This window comes from Poecilia latipinna, unplaced genomic scaffold (assembly GCF_001443285.1).
Source record: "Poecilia latipinna isolate Pla-1442-1.1 unplaced genomic scaffold, P_latipinna-1.0 Scaffold1956, whole genome shotgun sequence".
In the NCBI taxonomy this organism is placed as follows: Eukaryota; Metazoa; Chordata; class Actinopteri; order Cyprinodontiformes; family Poeciliidae; genus Poecilia; species Poecilia latipinna.
In genome coordinates this window covers 37368-60639 of record NW_015114572.1, presented here as the reverse complement: position 1 = coordinate 60639, position 23272 = coordinate 37368, and the positions used below count along the sequence as shown (strand labels likewise).

The 23272-nt window shown below is 37.9% G+C and overlaps 3 protein-coding genes across 6 annotated transcripts; 1 reads left to right on the top strand and 2 right to left on the bottom strand.

The window, feature by feature from the left end:
* Nucleotides 1–194: 194 nt before the first annotated feature.
* LOC106935368 (tryptase-2-like) lies at nucleotides 195–2919 on the bottom strand. 4 transcript variants are annotated; one of them, XM_015015806.1, is made up of 5 exons: nucleotides 2702–2919; nucleotides 2287–2464; nucleotides 1628–1902; nucleotides 920–1059; nucleotides 195–652 (listed from the first exon to the last, which is right to left on the bottom strand). In XM_015015806.1, exons 1-5 carry the CDS (start codon nucleotides 2853–2855, stop codon nucleotides 476–478), a joined length of 924 nt encoding a protein of 307 aa, XP_014871292.1. In that variant the 5' UTR covers nucleotides 2856–2919; the 3' UTR covers nucleotides 195–475. The 4 variants fall into 4 exon arrangements, with proteins under 4 accessions (XP_014871292.1, XP_014871289.1, XP_014871291.1 ...); XM_015015803.1 differs by having other exon boundaries at nucleotides 195–667; nucleotides 1625–1902; nucleotides 2702–2918; XM_015015805.1 differs by having other exon boundaries at nucleotides 1625–1902; nucleotides 2702–2918.
* Nucleotides 2920–4807: 1888 nt separating this feature from the next.
* On the bottom strand, nucleotides 4808–8111 carry LOC106935379 (tryptase-2-like). The gene is made up of 5 exons (XM_015015821.1): nucleotides 8007–8111; nucleotides 7568–7745; nucleotides 6325–6599; nucleotides 6003–6142; nucleotides 4808–5147 (listed from the first exon to the last, which is right to left on the bottom strand). The coding sequence occupies exons 1-5, from the start codon at nucleotides 8056–8058 to the stop codon at nucleotides 4959–4961; spliced, it is 834 nt and encodes a 277-aa protein (XP_014871307.1). The 5' UTR covers nucleotides 8059–8111; the 3' UTR covers nucleotides 4808–4958.
* A 1937-nt stretch (nucleotides 8112–10048) lies between these two features.
* On the top strand, nucleotides 10049–21745 carry cln3 (CLN3 lysosomal/endosomal transmembrane protein, battenin). Its single transcript, XM_015015820.1, has 15 exons — nucleotides 10049–10319; nucleotides 10397–10433; nucleotides 10977–11073; nucleotides 11230–11313; nucleotides 12356–12435; nucleotides 12676–12761; nucleotides 13552–13624; nucleotides 14567–14710; nucleotides 16198–16334; nucleotides 17830–17882; nucleotides 17963–18031; nucleotides 18214–18269; nucleotides 18359–18452; nucleotides 19863–20003; nucleotides 21134–21745. Exons 1-15 carry the CDS (start codon nucleotides 10253–10255, stop codon nucleotides 21248–21250), a joined length of 1335 nt encoding a protein of 444 aa, XP_014871306.1. The 5' UTR covers nucleotides 10049–10252; the 3' UTR covers nucleotides 21251–21745.
* Nucleotides 21746–23272: the final 1527 nt, after the last annotated feature.

Genomic DNA, 23272 nt, shown 5'->3' with positions numbered 1-23272 from the left:
TGATATTCTCATTTTGCTAGATGTACCTGAATGCTTTTTGACTTACTTCACCTTGTTGCCCAGAACTCTGTGGGGTTAAATGGACCTTACAAATACATCAACAATCACAATTCTGTCAAGCCTGCCATTATATCTGTTGCTGCCTCACATTTTTCTACCACAATTTTTCTAAATAGTTGTAAAAACGTCTTTGTGAAAAGACTCTTTTTTATTATTTTTTTTTAGCAATACCTTATGGAGGGTGTCCGTAACTTTCTGCAAGGCCACTATCATATTAGTAAACTTGCATTACATTAATTTCACTTTTTGAATAGAAATACTAAAACTATTTCTTTTTACTGAGTTGCATTTCTGGGTGAGGAAGAGTGAATAAACTGGAAGGTTTGATTGGAATAAGGAGACAAGCTGATGAAGGTATACAAATTAGATGTAGGAGTTGATATAGTTCAGATATTTTGACTTGCTTCTTGAAATATTAGCCAAACAAAGTGAATGTCTTGATGAAGGCCATAAAGCTGGAGACTTGAGTGTAGATTCCAAAGCGGACTGGGGTACGACAATCATCCGGACTGCGAAAGCTCATGATTCCCACCTGCACAAAGCCTCTGGCTGTTCGGCACATGAGCGGGCTGCCATGGTCTCCTGGTGGATGCTGAAAAATGACACACTGTGATAATGTTAGTTTGTTTGTGTGGTTCTGAGTCGCACACTGGCTGACACTGAAACTTGAAAGTAATGCAGTCGGGGGGGAAAAAGAAAAAGCTTATATATTTTTAGCAGATGGTTTTATTTTTTCACAACGAAACTGTTTGACTTAATCTGTAAAATTTGTGGATGTTCTCCACATAACCTCATTCGCTGCATTTTAGATCAGACTGACGTTCTGCATGTTAGCTTTTATATAAATGCTGAAACTCACGTTGCAGGAATATTTTCCTCCAGCAGGACCACCTGCACACAGCATGTTATCACTCAGGTCTGGAAATGCAACTTTACATCTAGTCTGAGACACAATTCGAACCTTCATCTCCTGTAGAGTCAATGATTTCTCTCCCCAGGCTACATGGGCACAGAGAGAGATACAGGTGAGGAAACAGATCTCTGAATATGCACCTGCTGTATATAATGTGTGTCACAGGGATGGACATTTAATGCACTGCTCATTTATTGCGATAAATTTCATGGATTTATTTAGATTTATCTAAGAATTCCAATTTATTGTTGTTACGATAAATTCCAACTGGTCATGTTTGAAACCCCCTAAAACTGTCCATGTTGTCAGGATTGTTAGTTTTACTAGTTTCTCTACCGTTTGCGTAACTAAAGCATCCATAAATATTAATTTGTTTGAAAATCATTAAATGAAGTTACTTTCTGCAGTCTGATATAAATAACACTTCATTTTGTGACTGTAGAAGTGTATTACAAAAGGTTTGATTTTCAAGAGCCACGCTGTGACAGCCATAAAGGTTGCCTAAAAGAGAATAAATAGGTCTTATTGTCACTTTTATCGCCATCATAATATTACCATAATATATTGTGATAACACATAAAGTTCACCCTTAATGTGTGTGTGTGTGTGTGTGTGTGTGTGTGTGTGTGTGTGTGTGTGTGAAAAACGTACTACTATCGTTTATTCTCCACCAGCCCGCGATCCAACACTCAGAGGAAGAATTGAAGGTGTCATCCTCGCTGGGTAAGATCACTGGAGCAACGGTCTTAGAGAAGTCTAAAGGGTTTTTTAACCTTATGAGGGAGATGTCATTGATGAAGCCATTGACAGTAACCCTGAACTCAGTTTTACGATAAACAAAGTCTACATCCATGTAACGTTCAGATGGCTTGTCCAGCTCATATGTGCCGACCCAGACTCTTGTTCGATCCCACCTGGTCCTCAGTTCACTGAAGCACCAAAAACAGACAAAGGAGACCAAATTACCACCTCTTTTTTATCCCCTGTAAATCCAACTCAAACACTTTATGACACTATTCAACTCAAGGATCTGTTCACTCTCCTTTACTGCCTTTATCTGTCTTGACAAAAGAAGACAACCAGCTCTCCCTTATTTATAGATATTATGTTTAATATTTTTACAATAAGCTCATACTTTCATAGTATTTGATAATATCAGTTTTCTACCCAATTAACTACATTAAGAGAATGTATTTTGTGAAAGCCTCTGATTAACTCCATATAAAGCATATTAATGGTTCAGACATTTACACTAGCAGCTGTATAATTGTGGAAGATTATCAGAAAATGAAGAGTTCTGTATTCAGACTTACTCATCCCAGCAGCGCCCAGCAGTCATGACCCACTTCTGATTGAGAATTGAACCACTGCAGTGCCACTTTCTCTCCCCACTGTCTGTGGTGATGTCAAGGTAGACCAAACCAGGCCACCTGCCCTTTGGGGCGTCTCCCCCACCAATGATGGAGCTCCTCACTGCAGCCCCCATCAAAGCTAAAAGAAATAAATAAAGGAGAAATACACAGTAGTGTTTATCTTCATGCTTATCATGAGGCTAAAATATCTAGTTTATCATTTTGGTGTAAATATTGTTTATTCCATTTTAAATCACAGTCGTGTGAACTCAATTGATAAAGTTATTTACGCAACACAAGAAGCATGGACAGTCAGGATATCTCTTATTTTTTTTATCACGCATTTTGTTCTATGTAAAATGATCTCGTGTCTCACCTGCAGAGCACTGGAGCTGAACCAGCAGAGCGAGCAGTTTACCCACAGCCATGGCTGAGATGCAGCTGTGTGTCTGCAGGAGTTTCATACACACAGCCAATGATGAGAAACTCTTATCAGATGCATCACCCAGCCCCTCCAGGCAGAGCGTCATGATGTGTGTTTGGACCCAAATGCAGAGTGGTATGCAGATTTTTAAATATTTAATGGAAAAAAAAAAGAAAAACAAAAAAAAAAAAAAAAAAAAAAAAAAAAAAAAAAAATCCAAAGTTGACCAAAAATAAACCATAACAAATGTCAGGCTCTCTCCGTAGTCGTAGTAACAACCTCCTCAGCAAGTCAATGTTCTCTTTAGCCCTTCAAACGAGCCATAATTTGATGCAGATGTGCTAAACCAGGGAGAGAACTAAAACATGCAGGATGTTGGCCCTCGAGGACCGACTTTGGACACTCCTGTTCTAATTTAACACATTAAATCAGAACTGAGTTTAATGTGTTAAATGTTAATATTAGCCCAAGTTGAGGCTGTCCACCTAAACTTCAGCTGAACAAGCAGAGCTCTGATCAGAGATGCAGCCAAGAGGCTCATTGTTAATCTGGACCAGATGATCCACAGCTCAGAGGGGGAACCTGTCCACAGTCCTGTTTGCAGTTTGCCAGAAGCCAGCAAACGAGGGAGAGGGAGCTCTGGTCAGATCAGAACAAAATTAAACTTTTTAACCAAAATGCAAAACATTCGTCACTCTGAACACTCCATCTCCACCTTTAAACATGGTGGTGGCAGCATCATGCTCTGGGGTGCTTCTCTTCAGCAGGATCAGGGAAGTCTGAAAAAGACTGGAGAGCGGGGCAGAGCTTCAGCTTCCATCAGGACAAACACCCTGAACATAAACCAGGCTACAATAGAATGGTTTAAAACAAACCACACTCGTGTGTTAGAATGGCCCAGTCAAAGTCCAGACTTAAACCCAGAATCTGTGGGAAAATTTTAAAACTGCTGTTCACAAACTCTCCATCTAATCTGATTGAGTTTGAGCTGCTTTACTAAGAAGAATGGGGAAAAAAACTCAGTCACTAGATGCATAAACCCTAAAGACTAGCAGCTGTAAATGTAGTGAAAGGTGGTTCCACAAAGTGTTGACACAAGGGGCTGAATACTTTTGCACTCTGTATCTTTAAGGGATTTGCTTGTAAAACATGTTTTGAGTCATGTATACATTTCTTTCTACTTAATTGTATGACATGTTGTGTTGGTTTTTCACATAAAGTTCTAATGAAATATATTTATGTTTGTGGTCGTAATGTGACGAAATATGCAAAAGTTCAAGAGGTGTGAATACTTTTACAAGCCACTGTACTTTGTTTTTGCTGGTATAATAGTCTTCTGATAATTATCAGAGAATCTCCTTTTATTTGTCTAAGTTCTAGAAAAGTGTAGAATTTCTAAGAAAGCTGAACTAATCAGAGAGAGTAAGTCATAGGTGGTCAGGTAAGAGAGAGTTCAAATACGACTGGGATACAGTCTGAGAAGTGAATAGCACAGATTTTAATATCACAAAGAGACAGAGCACTACACAACACAAAAGCCAGAGTATTATATATTCACATTCATGTGTTGGGGCTTTAACTGCCTGACCAGGATTAAAAGAGTCTGTAAGGTTTAAAAAGTCAATAGTCAGGGGTGTATTTAAGCACTAAGCATGAATATTAAAATCACCTAGAAATAGAAAACTGTCACAGTGTGGTATCATCCTGCCTGTGTTGCTCAGAGTAAACCAGTGCACATCGTACCAGAGTGGACAGATGGATTTCCGTCAGCTGCAGTTCTAGCTGGAGTAAACTTCAGCTGCAAGCTGCCAATATTTGAAGCAGTTTTTGTGAGCAGTAACTATGTAGTTGAAAACTGCACCAAAACAAAAACCTAAAGTGTCTATGGCAACAAATGAAATGATAGTTATTCAAGCACTACTAAGTAGCATAATTGTGGAGTAGTTTGCTTAGGGAAGTCTTTATTTAAAATTTTTAAGCTGGTTAATGTTTTTTTTTTTTTTCATTGAGCTGCAGACAACATTAGTTTATGAAATAAACACAAACAGACAACAAAAGTGATGCTTCAAAGTTTTAATGCAATGTGATTAAATGTTTGACAGGGAGAGAGAGAGAGCAGTAAGGGTTGACTGGATAAGGAGACAAGCTGAGAAAGGCAGCAACTCTGCTGGTTAGGGAAGCCTTCGACTTCCTCTGACTTCTGGGAACATTAGTCAGAGGCGAATTCTTTGTCGAGTTGCTCCATTCGACTTTTGATGTAGCCCATAAAGCTGGAGACTTGTGTGTAGATGCTAGGAACGCCTGGGACCTCACAACCTTTCGGACTCCCATAACTCATGATTCCCACCTGCACAAAGCCTCTGGCTGTTCGGCACATGAGCGGGTCGCCATAGTCACCCTGTGGAGAAGCAGATTTAACTTAAAGTTAGGTTTTATTCCCTGAGCCTGCTTATACAATCAAATTGCACAATGCTCTGAAACTATGTGATAATTAAATTGTAGTTATTGTACATAAGCACACATGTTGAGGGGGAGCTGAGACAAAACTGATCAGGTTTGCCTGGTTTTATTTGGATGTTAGGGACAAGTCTGAGTTCCTGGATGAACCCAGTGCATTGAAAAGAAGGAATGAAACGCTGAGCGAGTCGGACTGGGTACAAGTAACAAGAACACATGAACAGATTTCTGGCAGGACTATGTTTTAATTCAGCTATATCATGAAAACTCACCACACCTTGGTTTTTTGTCATTATTTGATAAAATGTAATGTAAGTGATACTAATAAAAACAAATTTGAATAGTTTCTGCCATTTTTCTTACGAAGCATTTGAAAATCTAATTAAATATTAGATTAAGTTAGGAGTGCTGGTATCATGATCGGTGCTTGTTTGGGCTTTTAGGGGTTTCTTCCATGTCATATTTTAGCCATGCATTTGTTTATTTTTATATTCTGCTTAGATTTTGCTTCTTTACTTTATTCTTGCATTTGGTTCTTAGTTTATTCTTACTTTAAATTATGTTAAGCATTCATCCTTTTGGTTGTTGTTGTATTTATCTCTTTTTCAGCTGACTGCATTCATGCGACTTTGTCTGAGTGTGTTTGTGTGTGTTTTGTCTTGTGTCTCAACAGAGTATCATCAAATTAAGAAGGCCTTGGCATGATTTGAATTAAAGTTTTTGCTTTCATACACAAACGTCTACACAGATATTGAAATAGAACATCATCTCAGTTCACATAGATGCTGAAACTCACATCACAGGGGTTCTTTATCCCTTTGGGGTCGCCTGCACACAACATTGAATCAGTCATGGTCGGATATGCAGCTTTACAATCTTTCCGAGGCAAGATGGAAATCTGCACCTCTTGAACAGCTTTTGTTTGTGGCAGAGGAACTGGATGGAAACACATAAAGAGTCATGCAGGCTTCATGTCAACGATGAGTGTTTACTCAAGTAGCTTTTAATGTCGAAAAATTGTTCATTATAAGAAGGTTCAAAAAGTATTTCCAATTGCAAATTTTTGAAAACATTACTTATGTGATTTTACAGTGTAAACAATTGGAAAATAAAATCACCTTTGCCAATACTACCCCAGCCTGCAATCCAACACTCGGAGGAAGAATCAAAGATTTCATCCTCTTTCGGTAAGATCACTGGAGCAACGTTCTTAGAGAAGTCTAAAGGGTTTCTTAACCTTATCAGCGCAATGTCATTGACAAAGCCATTGCCAGCAACTCTGAATTCAGGAAGACGATCAACAATGTCTACGTCCATGTAACGTTCAGATGGCATGCCCAGCTCATATGTGCCGACCCAGACTCCTGTTCGATCCCACCTGGTCCTCAGTTCACTGAAACACACAAAAACAAACAAAGGAGACCAAATTACCACCTCTTTTTCATCCCCTGTAAATCCAACTCTCAAACACTTTATGACACTTCTCATCTCAAGTATCCGTTTACTCTCCTTTACTGCCTTTATCTGTCTTGATAAAACAAAATGATTAGATCTCTCTTATTTTAGCTGCCAGGACATTGAGAAAAATCAATTCTACACATTTTGAATTACATAACTCATGTTACATAAAAGACCAAAGTAGATGATGCTGCTGCTTGTGCACACACCACGATTACATATACCTTATCAGTTGTAAGATAAATATGTTTCACTTAATTACATCAATAAATTAAAAATACATTTAAGGTATCTCCATGATAGCTAATGTAGAAATAATACCAACCAAACATCTGTTTGTTGTTTATATGTAATTAATATCCAGTTGACCCTCCCACAGTCTTAGCGAGGGAGGGTTAGATGTGACGGTCAGACAGCAGGAAGCGGGGTCAGACATGTCCCTTCAGACCGTCAGTTCCCGAAACCACACACAAAAAAATATCTAGTAAAAGGCACAAAGCCAGACCCTCAAAAACTCGTGGGGTCCCTATCTCTTAAGACTATGGGTGAATTAAAAATGTTATTAAATTTTAAGTATTCATTTATGGATATTTTGAATTATTCTTAATAGCCTTGTCCTGTCAGTCTTTCATTTCATTTTATTTATTGAAATTACAACAATGCATGTTAACAAACATGTCAATAATAAGCATCGAAATATGCCAAAGTTAGCACAACTGCTAATATTCTTAGTATCAGTTTTCTATCCATTCTAATCAACTACATTAACTGATGGAAATGTATTTTGTGAAAGCCTCTGATTAACTCCATATAAAGCATATTTATGGTTCAGACATTTACACTAGCAGCTGTATAATTGTGGAAGATTATTAGAAAATACTCAATAATTCCATCCAGACTTACTCATCCCAGCAGCGCCCAGCAGTCATGACCCACTTCTGATTGAGAATTGAACCACTGCAGTGCCACTTTCTCTTCCCACTGTCTGTGGTGATGTCAAGGTAGACCAAACCAGGCCACCTGCCCTTTGGGGCGTCCCCCCCACCAATGATGGAGCTCCTCACTGCAGCCCCCATCAAAGCTAAAAGAAATAAATAAAGGAGAAATATACAGTAGTGTCACCTCAGAATAAAGAATTAAACATTTTGGTGTAGACAAAAAATTGGTGTGCACCTAATGACACAACACAAGAAACAACATTAAGGTGGCCACCGACATCCTGAAAAACTGACTAAATAATGAAAAGATATTTATAATATCAACCTCACAAATAAGAAGTTTGTGAGGCTGTCAACATGTTGGGAATGAAGGAACCCTTAAAATGAATGATCTTGTGTCTCACCTGCAGAGCACTGGAGCAGAACCAGCAGAGCGAACAGTTTACCCACAGCCATTTCTGAGATGCAGCTCTGTGGAGCCGAGAGACTGCAGGAGTTTTATACACACAGCCGATGATAAGAAACTCTTATCAGATGCATCACCCAGCCCCTCCAGGCATGGGCAGAGGAGAAATGTTTATATTCACTTTGATGCAGATTTAAAAGATCTCCTCACTTTGTGTGGACAAAAATCTGAAATAATTCAGAAAAACATAATATTTTTTTTATATTTCTTTGAATTTAATACTGGAGCTTTTTTTTTTTTTTTTTTTTTTGCATAAATGTTTATAATGTTTACCTTACACCATAACACAAAACTACTCATATCCTTTGGCTTTTTTCACATTTTGTCATAGCGCAATCAGACATTTCAGTGGACTTGACTGTGTCTTGTTGCACATAATTTTTTTAGGGGTATGAGAATAAAAGGGAGTGATAAAAGAGACCACCGCCTCTTTCTGATTTATATTTGTTAAATGTTTTGTATACCATTTATTGTTTCTTTCCATAGTCATGTTCTATTTTATGTTTTTTTTTATATATATATATAAATTCCCTGTAAAGTACATTGAAGTTTGCGGCTCTAATGTGACAAAATTTGATAAAGTTCAAAGGCTACAAATGAATAGTTTGGCAAGACACCGTACCTTATCTGCACATACACTGACTGAATCCCGAGTCTCATTATAAAGGAACAGATGTTGTCTCTAAATATCTTGGCCTTAGTGTAATATGGCATCTGGTAATCTATACATGACATTACAAACCATCACTAGCTTTTGTTTTTTGTTTGTTTACTTTAAGGTTAAATTTTTGTATTTTTATTATGTGAATGATTGAACACCACTGCAAACATCTGTCAAGTCTCTAAATGTTTCTTAAGTTGTTGTTTTTGTTTGTGGTTATGTTGTGGTAATGTCTGGTGGTGACGAGACAGCGTGCTGGAAAGTAACTGAGAGGGAAAAGGTTGCTGGGACAAACGTGTCTAAATTTCATCTGCAACATTCAGATGGTCAGCTCAGAATTTGGCATGAACAACATGTGTTTGTCAGATTGTTTTTTCTAGATAAACCCATTTCCAACTGACTATTGACTCATCAAAGCAAACAACCAGGAAGAACCCCCACCAGTACAACAAAGGAAAAGTCCCCTCATTTCCTTGGTGAAGTTTTGTTGGGGACCATGTTCATCCCTTTCATGGCCAGAGAGTTCCATGAAAGTAGTTTTGATGACTACTTCCAGCAGGATAATGCACAAATCAAATTTAAGAGGTCTCCAGCAAGACAATGCTGGATACCTCACTGTTTAGTGATGTCCTTCACATAGTCACAAGATCTCAGTCTTTTAGGACTGGATAAAACACGAGACATGTAGCCTACCAATATGTTGCAGTAGCACTTGGAGTTCATGTATCATGCTCAGTGGCGCAAAAAGTGGGTATGCAGCGCATGCAACGCATAGGGGCGCTGCACCAGAGGGGGCGTCAAAACCCCGTCTGGAGGGGGCGGCTCCCCGATGATGCCTTCACATACACTTCACAGCGCCCTTACTCTAAGAATAAAGGTTGAGTGCATACCTTAAAATGTATTCTGAATCTAAAGTTTAGGTTTAGATATTCCCAAACAGACATCCAAACAATAGTTTGAATGAATAAAGTAGATCTGACTTCTGTAATGGTTCCAACCAGAACCCTACTGAATATAAACTATGCTCAAAGCTGGGTCAGGGACATGAAAACCAACCCATTTAAACCAGCTTAAAATCACATAATAATTCATTCGATAGGGGGTTCTGGTGATAGTTTTCCCTGCAAATTTCGGAGTCCTTTGTGGATTGCAGAAAATATCCATTAAATTGAAATGTGTTAACTCGGCTCTTTGTATAGTGCTCCGCAGATTTATTTATTGTATTATAACATTACGGAAATTCATAATTGAAGCCCCCAATTAATCTGACATTAATTTGCCGGTGTTCTGTATTAGTTGCATGGCCCAGCGCTGCGGTATTCCAGCGGCATAGGAACGGACGGTCCTGGCTGTGTTTCTGGGGGAGCATTTTCAAACGAAACATACAACTTCTGACGTTTTTCGGACAAACAGTAGCTAAGTCAGCAAAGTCAGTCAGTGTTGCTGTTGTTTTTTTGAAACTCAGAATGTTGGTGAACGTTGACTCTGGGACGTTTTGGTAGCCTGTTTCCGTGGATGTTTTCATGGTTAGGACCATGGAGCGCTCAGCCAGCATTAATGCTGACCAACCCCAGCAGCCTGGTAATAATGGTGGGTCACCCAGCTGTCAGTTTCACCCACCTTTTGGATTAAATCTCGTTTCACTTTGTTTTCTCTGTTGTGTCCAGGTTGTTGCGTTAAATGGCGCAACTGGTGGGGCTTTTGGTGAGTGATTACTGATATAATCCTAAAATATGTCTGCAAATTCAATCTACATTCAATTTACTGCTTCAGCAAATTGAATGTTTTTTTTTTGTTGTTGTTAATATTAGCCTGGATGGCTGATAGTTGTGTTTAATAATATTGAAAGGAACAAAACCGTAAAAGAGTAAAAAGAAAGGCTGAGAACTAAACTCCAGCCAGCGAAGCCACGCCTTCCTCCAGCCATCAGGTGATTCTAGTGTTACTTCCTCCTTACGGATGAAGAATAGAAACTAAATTGTTTCAATAATTTTTTCGTTCTGCGTATTTTGTATTTATAATATTTCCAGAGTCTTGCAAAAGTAACCATGTCACTGTCATAACATTATAACCACAAACTGCAGCGTTGTTTAGTATTTTATGTGATAGACTAAAATTAGAAATGTCTGCTGTGCATTCAGCACTGATTAGTAGAAGGACCTTTAACTGCCGTTGCATATATATATATATATATATATATATATATATATATATATATATGCTCCTTTTGTCTTGTTCCTTCTTCAGGCTCCTTGGACTTTGCAACAACTTTGCTTATGTGGTCATGCTGAGTGCGGCTCACGACATCCTTGAAAAGCAAGAATCAAAAAACTCAACAGTGACTGTAAGAAAGCCAATGTGATTAAACACATATATTATTATCTAACCATTAATAACCATAGTTATTAATGGTTAGATAATAACCATTATCTAACCATTAAACACCGATTAAACAACATTCGGTGTTTAATCACCGAATGTTGTGACCCTTACATTCCAGGCTTCAGATCAGCTGGCTGTGGGCTTCCGAGCTGGAAACAGTAGGAACAGTAGTCGGTACGACTGCAGTCCTGTCAGCACCGGGGTAAGAGGAGACTCTCTCTCTGGTTGCCTCTGACCAGACCAGACCAGTAACATCCACCATTAGCCTGGGAAATCATTTCCGGGGTGTTCTAATGCATCAGACAGCAAAGCGTTTAGCTCCATTCCTTTAAACCCCATAAAAAGAGATGGAATCTGAATTTACTCAAGTGTTCATGGTTAGGTCCAGTTAGATTATGATGTGGAGAACTGGGAACATCACTTTACCACACAGTAAGAGGCAGCTGCCATCAGGGATCACTGTCATTAATGTTTAGGCATTTGGCAATATGAAATAGCATTATGACTTCATATTGCTATTTTCTTTTCCTTTTAAAGGAATTTGGTTGAGCATAAAGGTTTCCCATTTCCTTCATTGCTTAATTTGTTTTTGGGTTTTCCTCCTGAGTATTCTATGCATCCTGGAAATAACCTGATCTCACTAACTTCAAGGATTTTTGTTTGCTTATTGAAATTATTTAATTGGGGCCATGGATATGAGATATCCGGATGTAATCATAAGGGATCATATGCTTTATATCAAGGTGAGGGCTTATTTTGGAACTGTCTTGCAGAAGGACCTTCAGCTGATATCAGGCTGAATAAAATGTTGGAAAGAAAGACAGCTGAGAATAAAGTAATTTTGTTGTCATAATAGATTTGTTGTTCTATTTGCATACATATATGTGTGTGTGTGTGTGTGTGTGTGTGTGTGTGTGTGTGTGTGTGTGTGTGTGTGTATATATATATATATATATATATATATATATATACATATAAGGGGACTTCTGAAAGTTTGACTGGATTTTATTCAGGGGTAAAATACTAAATGGGGATGCATACAAATTCATGATGGTCTTTTTCCATTCACTTCACAGCCTTACAGTAGCTTTTGTTGTTGTGTTACATGAAATCCTTAGAAGTTTGAGGAAATGTGACAAAATGTGAAAATGTGAGCACTGTATTTAACATGGAAAAAACTTTTCGTAATAAGTTCTGTTAGATCAGAATGAATGAAGGTAAACAGAGGTAATGTGTGTTTGCAGGCTGTGCTTCTGGCTGACATTCTTCCAACACTCTTCATCAAGATTTTAGCTCCCTTTGTGATCCACAAAGTACCCTATGGGTGAGTTCATCAGTATTACTTCAAATTCCATAAGTATATTTGATCAAGCTTGACATGTTTAAGAAGCAAATCTGATGGGAAGAATGTTGAAAGTTTTAGTGTTTTTTTTTTCAGTACTTAATTTTTATTCACAGTATTCCAAGTAAAACAGTTTATAAATTGTTTATATTAATCAGAAAATTAAAGTAAGGATCCATTCTTTTCCAAAACTCTAAAAGCAAATTCTTTTATTATTTCTAGTTTTCGGGTGCTGTTTTGTGTCGCTATGGCAGCAGCAAGTTTCCTGCTTGTTTCCTTTTCCTTCGCTGTGTGGCTAAGTATTGTTGGTAATTATTGATGCTCCAACTCTTCTCGGTATGTGTGGTGAAGCTGATAATGATGAAGGCGTTAGATGATAGATTTTAGTCATTTCAGTTTAGTTTGCACCTTATCTTCTCTGCATGCATGGAGATATGATATCACAGCTTCATGTTGAAATGAGCCTGAAGCAGCTCATCATGATAAGTGCAGTTATTAATACACCCTTCTGTGATCATTTCTTATCAAAGGAGGCGAACTGATGTGATCAAACTGAGAGTTTTAACACAGCAGCATGTTGCTGCTATGCCCTCAGAAGAGTCCAGGAAACAACAAAGATAATGTATTTGAAGTATACATGAAATTTTGACCCTTTTAATGCAACTGTGCATTAATAGTTGTATTAAAAGTACATTAAAAATATCATCTTAGCATTATTTGGTAAATAACTACATTTTTATGCAAAGTTACAGTAAAACTGGGATTAAATGTGAATTAAAAGTGTCAACTTTGCATTAAAAATGTCATTATTTCCCTAATGATAATTCACAACAACACTTGTAATCATTCATGAAGACTCCTTTATGTTTATGACAGGTGTTATATTATGTTTATGACAGTGTCATGCCAGTCTTATGCACACCCCTTCAAATAAATTGTACCATTTTACCATGACGCACAGCTACATTACTCAGTTCAGTTCAGGAAAATTGTACAGTAATGCTAAGGTGGGGATGTTTCTGTATAAACTTTTTGGTTTCTTTGCATGTGTGCTAAAAGTTCCTGCATTCACACTGAGCTCACTCTGTGTTGTTACAGGAGTGATCTTTGCCAGTATAAGCTCTGGGCTGGGGGAACTATCATTCCTGTCACTCAGTGTCTTCTTCAACAGGTAAAACCGTCATCTATGTCTTAGTTTCTTTTGAGTTTTATAAGGTGCTTAAACTGAATCAAACATAATAACCAAGAGTGGGACTGTGCTACAACCTGCAGGATAATGTTGATAATGTTGACGAATGTCATTTTAATATGACTCATGACATGTGAATAAATACTTAAAGGCCAAATTATGCCAAATTTTCTTTCTGCATGTTTTTGTTCTTTCATTTGGGTCTCAGCCCAAGTGGAGCTTCGCTCACTTCGTCATTAGAAGATGGACAGGTTTGGTCAGTTGGTTTTACCGCTGTATGCGCTGGACTGTGGCTGCTGGATAAAAATGTCCATGCATTCTCCCAGCTACAAAGAACAGAATTATGTGGCTTCATTTTCTCTTTATATATTTACTCTTTTACTCTTTATATTATGTAGAAACATAATATATACATATACATTTCAATGTCTTTTTATGCACGTTTTGAATCATCGCATTAGTAAAGGTTGATGTAAATGTCAAAATTTGAAATAACTTTCTCAGTTTCACAAATAATAAAAAAGTACGCTCTCTTGAGTTGCTTTTTGGCTTTTCCAAAAAAAAGTAAGTCAGTGCTTTAAAGGCAAGATGGAAACAAGTTTGCTTAATAAGTTCCAATGTAGCAAATGCAAATTCATCCTTAATATTGTTAAGTATTTCTTAATGTATTGCAACTTATATTAATATCATAATATTCCACAACATTTTGTGCATAATGTTATGCAGTCCTTGGGTTTTATCCTTAGAGCTCCCATGTGCAGTTCTGCTACATAAAATTCCAACAAAATACATTGAAATATTTGGGCAAAAGGTGGAAGGGTTCAAGGAGTGTGAAAACCTTTCCATTATCCATCATATAATATTAGGTGTAAACCCTTAGACTGTGTGGCTTGGGGTTAGTAACTCTGCTGCCTTCATCCTCAGGAATGTTCTGGAAGGCTGGGGTTCTGGGACTGGTGCTGCTGGTGTTGCTGGTTCCCTTCTCTATGCAGGCCTCATCCAGGCACATCTGTCCCCCCGGACAACACTGCTCATCATGTTAATTGTTCCGTTTGCAATGCTAGCTAGGTAAGTGTTGAAATGCTGTTAAAAACGTGTTACTTCTGTAATGAGCTGCTTTCAGGAAGTATTAGAAACGTGCTGACAGTCTCTCCCTTTTCAAACTGATGACGCCGTTTCAGTTTGGTCACAAGCCACTTATGCTAAGCTTAGAAAAAAATTTGAAGTTCTCATGCTATTAATTGAAGTTACATCAGAGCATGGTTCTGTGAACATGACAGAACAGTTTTAGTTTTTATCTGGTTTAATGTATAAGTATCCAAGATCAAACAACCAAAAACAATCAATAAAAAAATAGAAATAAAAACCACTTACAAACGAAACGATAAAAAAATGGATTATGATGTTTATGTAAACAAACTTACTCTTCAACTTACTCTACCGAGCTCATTTTAATTTTTCACGCAATTAATTGCTTATTGCACCAGCACCAGACTTAAAAGGGCAGTGTCACTCAATCAAGCAACTATGTTACCTTCAGTTGTTATAAAAATGTACATATCATATATGACTTAAAAGAAATTTTACTGACTAATTTAGCACCTTGCAAAGGGCTACTGTCTTTTTAAAAACTCCTTTTCTTTGAAACTCTGCCTTCAGGAAGTCATCACAACATGGCTCCTCTATTGACCCTTTAATGATGTTTTTACCAGCATTGCTCTGAGAATTAGCTTGTATAATTAATCAAACAAGCGCAGTCGTACAGTACATTTCAGCAATAAAGCTGTTCAGAGCTGTTTGAATCAAGTTCAAAGTGCTTTACCTCATAGACACACAAAAATAAAAAGACATATGAACAAGATGTAGTCAACAATTGAAAAACCAGAAACAAACATTAAATTTTAATGAGTGCCATCATCAAAATTATCAATACTCATCAAATATCCAGTTATTATGGCTCAAAAGCAGCTCTAAACAGGAGGGTTTTAGGCTAGATTTAAAGGAGCTCAATGTTTCAGCTGTTTCTCAATTTTCTGGAAGTTTGTTCCAGATTTGTGGTGCATAGAAACTGAATGCTGTGAGTTTTGTAGATGTGCAGTTCCATCAGCTGTTTGCTAATTGCTGCTGGCTAGTCTGAAGGAGTTGCATGGGAGAGCTGCTCTGTGAGGCGGGAGCTCAGAAACTTGGAGAGCTGATAGAGACGCAGCTGTGCTGTGAGCTAGTAACAGAATGAATGCAGGGAAACAAAGGCACACTTCTCCAATTTCCAAATATTTTCTTGCTCTTTATGATTCTGGACTACTTTGTGTTGGTTTATTAAAATAAATCCCAATGAAATAAACAGTCTGAAAGTCTGTTGGTATGGAAACCTTTGCAAAGCAGGTATGTGTTGAAGTATCTAGTAAGCACTTTCAGTAATTTCTTGTGCTTTATTGTGGGACAATAGGCTGAAAAAGGATGTACCCTTAAAACTCATGTCATGTAGGAACACATTACAAAGAAGAATCAATGTCTGACATGATCATTATATGTATGTGTTCTTCCTCCATTACCAGCTATTTCTTTCTGCTGGTTCCTGAACCTTCTCTACCTCAGTGGAGCAGGTCGGAGACAGAGTGTCCACCTGTGGACTCGGAGGAACGACAGCGACTGATGGATGAATTAGAAGATGACCTGGAGACATCAGCTCCAGGTAAAACACCCAGCAACATCTAGGATGTCTAACATTAACATAGAATTTCCAGAATGCTTGATTTTGTAATTGGTCAATCAGTTAATGTAATATCAGAGTTTGTCCATCAATATGAGTTGGCCTGCATCATATCTTAAAAGACTGACACGTCTTCTATTGGTTTTATCTGATCTGACTGAAATGTCAGTTTTTCTGTTTGAGGAAAACGTGTTGATATTTGGTTTGATTAGAAAGTAATTAATCTCTAAATGAAGACTTCTTCTTCATAAGGCATGCTTGTTATCATGTAATGTGGTTGCTGTCCACTAATTTGGCTTTAATTTTTCAGAGCAAGTGATAAGAATCTGGATGTAAGCTTGATTTGCTGGAAAAAGTCTGTTCATATTTCTATATCAGTTTAATTCTGGGCAAAATAAGCAAGTCACCACTAAGTGGGGAAGGTTGATAGAGCATCTTTACTAAACTCAAGAGTCATTTAATGAAGCATACTCAGGACTTTAAATGATCCAGTTCATCTCAGTTCAATTCAGCAACAGAACAAACATCAAGTAAATAACCTTGTCATGACTTTACACACAGCAATTATCAAAATCCAGAAGTATATGTGTTGAAGTCTAAACTACTTATTTTTGGATTTAAGAAGGCAGAGAGAAAAAGAATGAATATATGACTGTCATACCTGTATTATGATGAGAATATAAAAGACCCGAGCCGGAACCTTTGTATTGTGTTTCTGGCACGCCTGAAAATCTGACGCGAAACAAAATGATGGAGGACAAAGCTGCTTCAGGTTCATTTCTGCTTCTGAAACAGATCTGATTAAATTGTTGTGTTCAAGTTGTGCTAAAAGGAGTTAGCCTATCAGTGAACCTATTCAAGCCTTAAATAGCTTCTCAATGCTAAACATGTAGCATCCCCAACGCTAACGTCAGCGTGCACGGTCCACAAACAAGTTCCAGGAATGATCAGGAGTTCCTGAAACACTGAGGAACTGATTGGCTATAGCACTTTGATTCAATTTAACCCTGTAATTAACTCAAGTCCCACCTTTAGATTAAACCCTTTATACACCCAACCAAACCTGGATGTTTTGATGTTCTGGGTTTAGTGCCATCCATCTTCCCATCAGGTCTGACCAGAAAAACATCCCATCAGTAAACACCACCATGTTTGATTGTGGGGACGGTGGAATTATGGGGATTTGACATGTTCCTTCTCATCCACACCAAACATTTAACATTTAGGCCAAAACATTTACCGTTGTCTGAGCAGAGGCAACACTAAATGCAGTTGAGTTTGTTGATCAACAGCGTGTTGATTGGTCACATTCAGTCCCAATAAAATACACTAAAATCTGTAGCTGTAGTGTGACATGAGTAAAATGGTTATGAATATTTTATCATGTAACTGTAATAGCTGTAATGATGATGATGATGATCTCCACAGTGAATGCATGTGTAGTGACTGATTATTCTCTCCTCATTGACTGTAACAGAGGACAGGACCATGGGACCGGTCACCCTGCAGGAGAAGTTAGCTGTCACCAAGGTAAGTGCATCTCTCACACGTTTGGAAGATTTTCTTCATTGTCATCAAACACTAAGAGTGTATATTGTTTCTGTGAACAGGGCTTGTTACCGTTTGTTATTCCTCTGGGACTGGTCTACTTTGCTGAGTACTTCATCAACCAAGGCTTGGTAAGCTCTATAGTGACCTCTGGCCTCACACTCATCTCACTGCATGCTGTATTTTTTTTGTGAGATGCTAGGAATTATAAGCTGCAACTATCATGAAGGACAAATTATTCTTTTTAACAATAAAATGACTAGAAACATTTAGATGTGAAGAATTTTGATTTTCTTTTTGTTGTATTTGTCAGATGGAGCTCCTGTTTTTTCACAACTCTTCCTTATCGCATGCGGAACAGTATCGCTGGTCAGTAAACTGTCTTTTTATTTAATTGTTAGATGTTGTTTCATTCAGGTAGAAGGTTCTGATTGTTGGTTGTTTGTGTATTTGCTCAGGTACCAGACCTTGTACCAGGTTGGTGTGTTTGTGTCCCGATCCTCTCTGCGTTTGAAAAAGTTCAGGAAAACCTGTATTTTCTCGCTACTGCAGGTGAGAAATGGACCAACTACAAATCTAGAAGTGCATTAGCTGTCAGTGACCATGGTAACATGTGACTGCACTTGTAGCCAGCTTATCAAAATTGTAGCCAGGTTCATCAAATACAGCAGAACCTTATATGGTTATGTCTGCTTAAAGGAATTAGAAATAATGCCTGTTAAATAAGTGCAGGAGGCTCCCAGAAGGGCCAGCTGGTGGAAAATGACACCAGGTGGAATCTCTCTCTAAAAATAATATGCTTCAGTATTTGTTGGTTTATTCTTCTTGAGTTATTAAACTTGGCTGATAGATTTATTATGTACAGTAGCAGACTTTTCTTTATCAGTGGAAAATTGTTTGATAAATGTTTTCTACTTGTAATATTTCAGTTGCTATGGAAATTAAAATAAAAGATCCTTATCCATCAGCAGAAGATATACCAATATACCAATACAGCATTTTGTGTTTCTTACAGAGGGACAGAAAAAATGTAATTATTATGTAGTTTGTACCTGGTTATGAAAGAAGAAAAATACAACCTCAGATTAAACCAGGGGGTCCGAAACCATTTTTTTCTCAGTCCACCTAAATAAAACACCCTGCTGTTTGCGCTGATTAATGAAACAACTCACCATTACAGGAAAACCAAAAATCAGGAATACCCTCCTTCTGACTCTGATTGGCTGCTTCTTAGCAACCTGTGTACTTCTACAGTTAGTACTAGGAGCACTGGGAGAAGGCAGAGGAGCTCCATTTTTTCACAGCTTATCTGTATCGAATTACACTGTCATCCAGAATGATGGCATTTTGTTTTTGTCCCACTGTGAAGGCCCCAGATTGACCAGATTACCCACATTACGCTCTGACCTGGGAACACCTTGGAGTATCCCAAAATGAACTCAAGAGTGTTGCTATGGAGGCCTGTGTTTTCGTGGTTGCACTGAAATATATTTATTAATTGATCGGACAACTTGCAGCTGGTCATGTTGTAAATTCTCAAATGGAAAACATTCAACAAAAGTTCCCGGTCTTACAGCGAGTTTTACTCTGAGATGATAGTCAGTCCAGATGGACTATACACATGTCAGTTTACATGTTGACTGGTTACAGTAGATTACAAAAAGAGCATGAACAAGTCTGATCTTTTTGGCTGGAGAAAAGGAAAGTATATTAGCTGGATTGCAACTATTCAGTGAGGACAGTCAGAGCCGAACTGACCGACCACACAGCAAAGGATCAAAAATGTCTCATGCCAAGAGGCATGACAGCTGCCGCACAGCTGAGGCTTTCCAAGCATGTCACAGATAATAGATGATCATTTTCGCATAGAATGTGTGAGTGTTTCAAGTTCTGCAGTTTCACTGTCTTTTCTAAAGATTGTTCTAAATCTTTATTCCCTGTCCTCCTCTCTGCCTGCCACAGATGGTGAATGCAGTATTCCTCATCTTTGCTGTGCTCTTCCAGTTTCTGCCCAGCATCTGGATTGTCTTTGGTATCATTCTCTATGAAGGTCTGCTAGGAGGAGTGGCCTATGTAAACACCTTCCACTTCATCAGCAAGGAGGTAACACCGTCTGTCCGTCCGTCCGTCCGCCTGCCTGCCTGCCTACCCGTTTCTCAAGTTGAAGAATGCATATTTTTACTGTTTTGACTTTCTTGGTTTATATTTGCATTTGTGGACAAATTTGTTGCCTCGCTTGGTAAAAATGGGTAAAAAACTCCAAAACACTTTAAATGAATTCATCATTTATCACAGAAGCATAAATCTCATAGAAAATGAGAGACAAATCAATGAGAATATATCAACAACATTCAGTTAGGTGGAAATGGCATGTTGGGAATATGTGTCTGTGGTCTGTGGTAATGTTTTAATAAAAACATTACCACAGACACATTTGTTGGGGTGCAGACCTGCTAAACCCTGACCTTAACTGGAAGTGCTTGATTTGGCCAGATGAGACGCAGATTGAGCCACTGCAGGTGTGTTTGGTTTAAACATCTGCCAATGCATACTGTGTACGGAGGAGGAGCAGTGATGCTGTGGGCCTGTTTAGCTGCAACAGTATGGGAGCTTGTTTGATCGCATGGCATCTTGAATTCCCTGATATAGCAGGAGGATTTAAATACATATCTGGTGGACTCTAGCAGTAAACAGTCAATGTAGCTCTAATTCATCTTTTGACATTTTTCAAAAAAAGTCAAACCATAATCCATCCATTCCTATTGGTCTTAGTGATGAAACGATGGAGTCAGGTTGTGTTTATTAATAGATACGATTATCTTTGCATCTTTCAGCAACTCAAAATATTTTGATAAATTAATCTAAAACTGATCAAACAACATCCTTCTCTCCGTTTGCTTCATTATTGTGAAGTGATAGAGAAGATTAAACTGTATCCAGTAGAGAACGGAGGCTGTGCAATCCATCATCTGCAGGTGTGTTGGTAAAGGTGTCAGAGGGGATTTTCCCCTTAAATATTTAATTATTCCCTCTCATCTGTCCCTCGTAGTAAATTTACTCCAATTAAAGAATGATTTTTTTTCTAAAAACCAAAATGAGTTTGAGATGATTCTTCTGCATTAAAAGATGTTTACATTTGATCCACATCTTTACCAGGATGGCGAAACATTTGTCTGCATCTGCACATAAACATACCTCTAAGCATCTCCTGACGGATGTCCTTTCTCCCACAGACTGAAAGCAGATACAGAGAGTTTGCCATGGCAACGTCCAGTGTGGGAGACAGTCTGGGAATAGCTCTGGCTGGAGCTGCAGCTTTCCCCACACATAGCTACTTCTGTTCCCTGTGACGAAGAATAACCAACATAGAGCAGGACTCTATGTCAACAATTTCTTTAAAGATTGGGACTTAGAATAAAATGCATAACTCTTTCATAAAAATCCTCATCTACACATAAAGAATTCCCTCTGAATTCAGCAGCACCAATTGGTGAATCCTCTGCAGTTGAGAAGAAAACTTTCATCAGCAGTGCTTCCCAGAACTGTTCAGCTTCCAACCCACAAAATACCAGTGAAAGAGGCTGGTAGTGACAGCAGACAATGTATCCACTTGGATCTGTTTTTATTCACTCATAAGTACTGATTTTATCTGTTTTGATATTTATAGCTAAAAATACTATACCATATTCTTTTATTTAGTTCTATTTTTAAGGGGATCTCAGGACATTTGAGGATTCACAAGTCCAGATGGAAATACTGACAACGTTGAGAACCTCTGCCTTATATTGTGTCTGCTCCATAAAACAAATTTAAGAAACTCATTAAATAATATGTTTCTACCCAGAGCTACTTCGTCTGAATCTGCTTCATGTCATTCAGTGACAGGAAGTCTGATATCCTTTATACAGAGTAGTTGTTTGAAGTGTATTCTATAATCAGTCAGTCAGTAACATCTTCAGGAGGGATTACACAGGCTCCTGTAAACTGGAGCATTTGCTTAAAAGCATTTTCTGCTACATCCTTTTAAAATATTGATGTTAAAAAAATAGCTCTTCATGTTTGTGTTTTAAATACCTTCACTTTTTCATTGTTAACTGAAAGCACTTGGACCTGAAACCACCGGTGTGGTAGTGTTTGATTAATAAAAGCTCTTACTTTCCTGAAAAAACATCAATAGACATGGAAAGTATTAACCTTTGACTGGGACACAGAGGGCAGAGATACAACTAAGCACCTCGTTAAATCTTGCAGTCAAGTTTGTTTGCACAGCACATTTCAGCACCAAGGCAATTCAAAGTGCTTAACATGATAAGTGCTTTGTGGTGCATAGAAGCTGAATGCTGCTTCTCCATGTTTGGTTCTGGTTCTGGATTCAGAGCAGAACCAGAAGACCTGAGAGGTTCTGGAAGGTTGATGCAACAACAGATCTTTAGTATGTTGTGGTGCTAAGTTATTCACTGATTAATAAACTAACAACAGTAATTCTTGACACTGTTTGTTGTATTTAAATATATACCAGGTATTATTGAAGTCTTTAAAACCAACATTTTAATGTTGGTTTTAAAGAGGTTTATTTGTACTATTAGTTTTAAAGGTTAACTTCTTGCAGCCTAATCAGGGACTGGGCCTGTAGACAGGACAATGTTTACTTTTTACCATTCCTCATCAAATGAACTTGAAATAAATCAGTTTCTCAGTAGATATTTATAGATAACAGAAAAGCACTAATATGCCAATAGATACAACTTTGGAAATGGAAAAACCTCTTATTTTTCTCAGTAAATTATATCCTAACCTTTAGACTAAACAATCTGAATATCAAACTGGAAGCTCCGTCATTAGTTGAGTTTTACAGTGCTTTTGAAAAGGTTGCATCTTGTTTTGCTTCAAAGATGGGCCTTTACTACCATCTTTAGTTTCTACTAGGGCTTATACAGTCTTTCTACTCATTGCTACATTAACTGCGTTAAACTTTTGTATTGATTGTAATGGTGTCAGTGGTCCAACTGGATCAATGAACCCAAAGGTTGAACAATGTTCAGAGCTTTAATGAGTCAAATTGAATCCGCTTTCAACTTTTAGTTGTGAACATACAATTAGTTTATTACTCACAAGAAAACGGTTATATCATGCACCGATAAGCTGTTTGAAGATTTGCATTCTGTTTTCAGAAATGTCTCCAAAAATGAACCAGTGTGCTCATTCCTACTGATGTGATCATAATGCCATGGCTGACATGCTTTATTTTTATCATGAGTTTGTGTATGATTTTATGCCCATGTCTTTCTTCATTTGTTGAATAAAGAATGATGTTTTAATTTTCTGTGGGTCTTGTTCTACAGTAATACTGGATATGTTATTAAAAATGGTCT